Below are 7,120 nucleotides of genomic sequence, written 5' to 3'. Positions count from 1 at the left end.
CGTGAGTGTGCCACTGCACTCCAGCCTGGGCAACAGTGAGACTCCAACTCAAAAAAAAAAAAAAAGAAAGAAAGAAAGAAAAATGGATTCTGCCCAGGTGCAGTGACTCACGCCTATAATCCCAGTACTTTGGGAGACTGAGGCAGGAGGATTGCTTGAGGCTAGGAGTTAGAGACTAACCTGGCAATACAGCAAGACCTCATTTCTTTTTTTAAAAGAAAAATGAATTATTTGGTTTAAAAAGTCTGGGAAACTTTAGGTTACTCAAGATTTAACAAGTTTTTTTGTAGGATTTCTTTGAGTCCTAACTCAAACTTTAATTGAGCATAAACCCTTTTTTTCACAAAAGACTTTACAGGTCAGGTATCCTAGAGAACTTTGGAAACACTGTTCTAAGTACCTTTTTTTGGACAAAACTCTTTGGCTGCTGTTAACCACCCCTAGTGTGGAAAGTTTACATCACATAAAAAGGTGGTGTGTAGTAAAGGCCCAGGCCAGGAGTTGAAGCCTAGGTTCTGGTTGCAGTGTCCTGCCGGTCATCTAAAGGAAGACAGCAGATGTCTGCAGGCATGCCCCTGGGCGGCTGAGGGAACACACCTGGAAAATGCATTTGAACACACCTGGAAAATCCACATGAGTGGATTTGAGGACAGTTACCAGTTACTCTAACATAGTAAAGAGTTTCTTATGAGTTGACATGGATGAGTACTCATCTCAGACTTAGGAATTGTATGCATTTACTGTACTCGGTAATGGCTTTCTCTCTTTTTCTCCCCTGCCCCCATCCTCCCTCACAGAAAGTATGCAGAAGCTTTAGATTACCACCGTCAGGCGTTGGTGTTGATTCCTCAGAATGCATCCACCTATTCTGCTATCGGATATATCCACAGTCTGATGGGCAACTTTGAAAATGCTGTGGACTATTTCCACACAGTATGTCTTTTGTTTGTACCTGACCTTGGATCTGGTTGACATTTGCTACTTCTTTCTTGAAAATATCTTTGCTAGGCAGTGTCTGTTTCTTTCCTGCTTTAAAATTCGTTAGGCAACCTTAAATTCTTTCCTTGCAGAGAAGCATGTACTTGTTGTGCAGTATTCGTCAAATTAGAAAGAGACAAGCCCTGCCCTCGGTGTTTGCAGTGAGGCATGCAGGTGCCAGTGGTGCTCGTCAGTGATGAGTCTGGGTGCTGTCCCGGCAGGGAGCACAGAAACTCCACAGTGTTCACAGTGAGCCTTCCTGTTCATAACTCTTAACGATTAATTCCCTTAGATCGCCTCAACAGGTGAACAAAGCAGTCTGTGCATTCCTCACAAGGAAAGACTTTTTGCTTGATTCCTCAAACCTAAGACCCTGCTAATAAATAAGAGAACCACAAATAAGAAAGTGCTGCCTTACATTAAACTTGAATATCATTTTTTCCTGTCATTTAAGTTTGCACTTAAAGTCCTCTTGAGCATACTAGTTTTTATCACTCTAGTAGATAAAAAATGTAAGTGAAATAAATGGTTATAATATTCAACTTAGAGGGTCAGTAGCCCCGTTTGTAGTGTTCTGGTACCAACATACACAACCACTTCCTGTCTCAGTTTCTTCCCAGCTACAGACACTTGTTTTGCAAATCTCTCTCACATCCCTTTCAGTCTGCTAAAGTGTCAACAGACGGTTTTTAGGCAACCACTATTCATGTGTCTTTTCCTCACGTGGTTTGATGTTGGATCTGTGCTGCCAGCATAACCACCAAGTCCATGCTGCACGGGTGGGATACCCTCGTCACAGCTGTGGCTGGCTGACAGCAGTAGTACAAAGCCACTAGCGTGAGACATCCCAGGTTGGTTCAGAAATGTTAGAATTTGAAGAAATGTGGGTCTTAGAATTGATGAAGTAATTGGAGAGTGAGATAAAATACGAGGAAATGTAATCTTTCAAAGATAAATTTATGATAGATAGGTTTGTAACTGATTTTCAAGCATTAATTTGAGATTTTTTTTAGGGTAGGTGAGCTAAGTCCTGAAAATGCCAGAATACTGAGCTAGTCAGAAATTTGGACTAAGCACATTTTCTAGTTTTATGTGATCTCTTACATAAGTATATTTGGATAGTGTATAATTTACCTCTCTTCTGTGATTCAATTAAACAGAAAGCTCAGAGGACTCTATATGGAGATAAGAGCTCTTTTGTTTTGTTTTTAATCTTCCGGGAGAGGCAGATTTCAAGTATAAGAAAATAGTGTAAAGAACCTCAATGTTCCCAACATAACCCAACTTCAGCAGTCATCAGCTCCTGACCAACCTTGTCACTCTGTCCCCATTGGCAGCCCCTTTCCCCTACCCTGGGTTCCCAAGATATTGTTAACACATTTGTGACAGGCAGATTTTCACTTTCCTAATCAAGACAGTGGGTGAAAGTAAAACAGATCTGAAACTGGTTGCCAAACTTCTGACATTAAGCACAAGTGAAGTGGTCTTTTCTAAATTGTCACCCTTTTCACAGTATAACTGGAAGTTGCAGACATATCCAGTATTTGCCTCAGATATCATTCTGACTAGCATTCTGTACTTTGTATTTTATTCGGATTATAAATCTGAAAAAGTAGTCTCCACAATGAGGTAAATTCATGTCAGCGGCAACCAGGAACAGAATTTGGAATGACATAAATTGATGTCAGCGATCACGAATGAGTTGAATGAATCAATGTGATATTTCTAAGCAAAAGGGAAGGAAACGTGTATTTTTTTTTAATAACCATGGGAAGGAAACGTGTATTTTTTTTAATAACCATGCTGAATCTTTTTTGGCAGGCCCTTGGTCTCAGGCGAGATGATACATTTTCTGTTACAATGCTTGGTCATTGCATTGAAATGTACATCGGTGACTCTGAAGCTTATATCGGTAAGATTATAATTATTCTTTCCGGAATTGTATTTAGTTTTTTAGGTTGTTATATATCTCTGTTTAGGTTTTTCAAATACTCATCTGAGGTCCTACGTTTATGTTTCTAACAATTCTAACTGCATTAATAATGCAAAACTCCACTTTGTTAGAACAATGCTGTCGGAGTTAGTGACTCATCAAGGATCCACTCTGTTCAAAGTTGAATGCTTGCTGTGTTCAAAATATGTGTAAAGCACTGTACTATAGACGGATCAATCTAATTGTATAATGGAAAAAGAAATCTTAGCAACATTTTTCTAATAAACAATTGCAGGGGCTTTTATTTTCTAATGCATGGTGTAGCATAATATTAATCTTCACATATTGGTGGAATATTAAGACGCCTTACATTCACATGAAGTGATATGTAATTCTTTACATTTTGTTAACAATAAGCAAGTAACAGTAACAATTTGGATGCAATTGCTATACTTGGGCCCTCGTTTGGTTACAAACATTATATGATAAAGATGATGTGTTGAGGTTAAATATTGAGCTCTGGACTTGGGGATAGGCAAAGATTTCTTTAACAGGATCATAAGAAGGTGAAAAAATGATAAATTGTGCTCCGATAAAATTAAAAACTTCTGTTCATCAAAAACTATTAAGAGAGTGAAAGACAAGCCATAGCATGGGAGAAGCGACTCACAGTACTTAGACTCATTAGAGAACTCATGACTCGAATACAAAAAAGTCCTATACGTAAGAAGAAGTCAAATAAAAATGGGTCAAAAAATAGATAAAATACTTAGGGGAGTAGGTCCATACAAGAGGATATCCAGATAGTCATGAAGCAAATAAAGGTGCTCAATATCATTGCTTTTTGGAGAAATGAAATGAAAACCATGGTGGCTAAATGTTAAAAATACGGATGATGTGTAGTGTAGGTGTGATTTAGAACAGCTGGAACTCTCACCGGTTATTGACTGATGGTGGGGTTGTAAAAGGGTGAAACCTCTTTGGAAAACGATTTGACATATCATACGAAATTTAAGCCTGTTGTATCAGCTATCTGTTGCTGCCTAACAAACCACTCTAAAACCTAGTGACTTCGACCAACAAAAATGTAGTCTTTTTACAATTCTGTGGTCATTGAACTCATTTCCTGGTCTTGCCCAGGTTTGTTGTCACTGTGACTGGCTTGGCTGGTTGATGGTCTCATATGCCCTTACTCACGGGTTGGGGAGCTCAGCTGGAACAGCTGGGTCTCCCCCTATAGGGCTCTCATCCGAGGCATAATGGCACAGGGTTCTAAAGGACAAGAACCAAAGCTTCGAGGCCCTTGAAAGTTAGCAGTTGCACAGCATCATTTCATCCCATTGTATTAATCAGAGCACGTCAGGTAAGCTGAGTCAGTGTAGGGGGGCTTTACAAGCATGAGGGTGCTGGGAGGTGTGATTCCGTGGGGAGGGGGATATTGGAGGAATGAAGATCATACCGCTCTTGTGGTGTAGCAGGTCTGCTCCCACATATAGGCCTCACAGAAACAAGTGCCTCTCCACGAAAGCTCACTTGCAGGGTTGCTCTTAGCAGCTTTATTTCTAATAGCAGCTAATCCGCAATGACCACATGGATGGATTTCATAGGTTCTGACAGAAAATGAGCATGTGCTGATGACTTCCATTTACAGGAAGATTAGTAATGAACAGAGCCAGTTGGTGGTTTTAGAAGAGGTGGAGTGGTGGTTATTTGAGGCTGGGGAAGGCAACAGGTATTGGCCAGGAATGGGCATGGAGGGGTCCGAGGAGCTGGAAGTGATCTGTGTTTCTGCCGGCACTGGTTACGTGGGAATGCGATCACACAAGAAGTCATCCAGCCACACACTTAAGGGAAACACACTTTGCTTGTTGTGAGTCAAAACAGACAGAAACGGTGGCGCTCCAGAGACCCTGGGTTGAAACCCCAGCTCTGCCCCTCAGTAGCCCCTGTGACGTTCTGGCAAGTATGAGCCGCCTTTTCCTCCCCTGTTCAAGGAGGAGTTGTTAGGCTGAAGCGGGAGTTCACATAAAACTAAGCAAAGGCTGGAGGTACCAAAATGAGTAAGATGTTTTCCCTGTCCTTCCCATTTCCCACTTATTACTTGCCATTTTTATTTTTAGAAGGTTTGCATGTCATATCTGCCAAGCGACCGATTCCTGCAAGTTGCTAGTTTGAACTGTGTAAAATTGTCATTTTGTTTATGTCAAATGACCGAACCTAAAACATCTGTTAGATCTGTTCAAATCTGCATCATTCTTAAGGTTTCAATTACGTGGGTAATGGGTTTCCTTTGATCGTGGTTCCTGGGTGCCCAAGATTAGCGGCTGTGCCTGACAGGCGCCCGCAGACCGTTCTCTCTGTGTCAGCTGAGACAGATGTTGCCTGCTAGCCTCCTGCGTCCGTAAGAGGCTTTGGGCGCTGGGTGGCTGATGAGCACCCTGCAGCTGCAACTGCCTGTACTTCTGGAATCTTTCTGTGAAGACGGTGGGAAGTAGAAGAAAATGACAGTCACATTGTTCTCCTTCTGAGCACTATGCGTGCTCTTAAAAGTACAATTTGACTTAACTGATGATGGTGTTGCATAATGATGGAAGTAACAGATAAGTGATGAACTTTCTTATTTTATTCTAATTATGGCATTTCTTTTTAGGAGCAGACATTAAAGACAAATTAAAATGTTATGACTTTGATGTGCATACAATGAAGACACTAAAAAACATTATTTCACCTCCGTGGGATTTCAGGGATTTTGAAGTAGAAAAACAGACTGCAGAAGAAACGGGGCTTGCACCACTGGAAACCTCAAGGAAAACTCCGGATTCCAGACCTTCCTTGGAAGAAACCTTTGAGATCGAAATGAATGAAAGTGACATGATGTTAGAGACATCTATGTCAGACCACAGCACGTGACTCCAGACGGTGGCCTGGTTCCGTTTGTTCCAGTGTAGGTCAGTATTCCCTCCCATCCTTGCCATGGCTTAAGAACTTCCCACTTCCTAACATGAATCCAAACTACATCTCTACATTTAGGAACAGAGACCTGCCTTAAGAGACTGGATCGCACACCTTTGCCACAGATGTGTTGTGATTCTCTGAACCTCCACAGTAGTTAAACATAGTGGAATAAAGAAGGTAAACCATCTGCTACGTCTTTTTTTTTTCCTTTTTCAATAAATTTTTATTTGGGATTAATTGTAGATTAATAGGAAAATTGTGAAGACAGTATAGAGAGCTTCCATGTGTCCCCCACTCAGTTTCCTCCACTGCTAACCTCATACATTTCCATGGAACATTTGTCAAGGTCAAAAAACCAACATTAGTAGTTACTGTTAACTAAATGCCAGTCATTATTTGAATCTCACTAGTTTTTCCCTAACATCCTCTTTCTGTCTCTGAATCCCATTACGAACATGCTACACTTAGGCATCACGTCTTTGTGTTCTCTGACCTGTGACAGTTTCTGACTTCCCTTGTTTTATATGACCGTGACAGTTTTGAAAATCACTGGTCAAGTAGTCTGTGCAGTATCCCTCAATTTAAATTTGTTTGATATATTTCTCATGATTGGACTGGGAGTATGGGTTTTGGGATAAAGTATCACAGAAGTCACGTGCCTTTCTCATTGCATCCTGTTGGGGGAGGGTATGACTGCCATGTGACTTCTTCCGACCGGGGGCACTTGGTCACAGTGGGATTTGCCAGGTTTCTCTACCGCCAGATTCCTGTCATTCCCTTTCCATACCCCACAGGTCAGAAGGATTTAAGCTTCAGTCCCTGAAGGGGGCAATATCTGCATGTTATTTGAAGTTATTCTTGAAGGTCTGTTTCTTCTCTCCCATTTGTTTATTCAAGCATTTATCAGTATGGACTTGTGTACTCATAAGCATACCTTGGAGACACTGCAAGTTTGGTTTCAGACCACTGAAATAAAGTGAATGTCACAATAAAGCAAGTTCTACACGTTTTCTGGTTTCCCGGGGCGTGTGAAAGTTGTTTATGCTTGAATCTGCTGAATGTACGATACCATTATGTGTGCAAAAAAAACAACATTCATGCCTTAATTTTAAAAAGTCTTTATTGCTGAAAAACACTAATGATCATCTGGGCCTTCGGTGAGTTGCCATCTTTTTGCTGGGAAGGGTCTTGCCCCAGTATGGATGGGTTCTGACTGATCAGGGCGGTGGTTGCTGAAGGTTGGGGTGGCTGTAG

The 7,120-nt window shown here is 41.2% G+C and overlaps 1 protein-coding gene across 4 annotated transcripts in view; it reads left to right on the top strand.

Moving 5' to 3' along the window:
* Nucleotides 1-6,883, top strand: part of CDC16 (cell division cycle 16) — a 34,719-nt gene extending 27,836 nt beyond the window's left edge. The window contains exons 15-19 of one of the 4 annotated variants that reach the window (XR_002481488.1): nucleotides 798-933; nucleotides 2,800-2,890; nucleotides 5,562-5,859; nucleotides 5,942-6,043; nucleotides 6,661-6,883. Coding sequence is in view for 3 of the 4 variants with exons in the window: in XM_021708735.1 (XP_021564410.1) it covers nucleotides 798-933; nucleotides 2,800-2,890; nucleotides 5,562-5,821 (487 nt within the window). In the remaining variant the exon portion in view is untranslated. Of the gene's footprint in view, nucleotides 1-797; nucleotides 934-2,799; nucleotides 2,891-5,561 lie in introns of all 4 variants that reach the window. The other 3 variants (XM_021708735.1, XM_008050371.2, XM_008050370.2) reach the window with 3 other exon arrangements.
* The last annotated feature ends 237 nt before the right edge of the window (nucleotides 6,884-7,120 follow it).

Source organism: Carlito syrichta, unplaced genomic scaffold (genome assembly GCF_000164805.1).
Source record: "Carlito syrichta isolate Samal-C Ts95f unplaced genomic scaffold, Tarsius_syrichta-2.0.1 Scaffold145258, whole genome shotgun sequence".
Classification (NCBI taxonomy): domain Eukaryota; kingdom Metazoa; phylum Chordata; class Mammalia; order Primates; family Tarsiidae; genus Carlito; species Carlito syrichta.
This window is presented reverse-complemented; position numbering and strand designations above follow the sequence as displayed.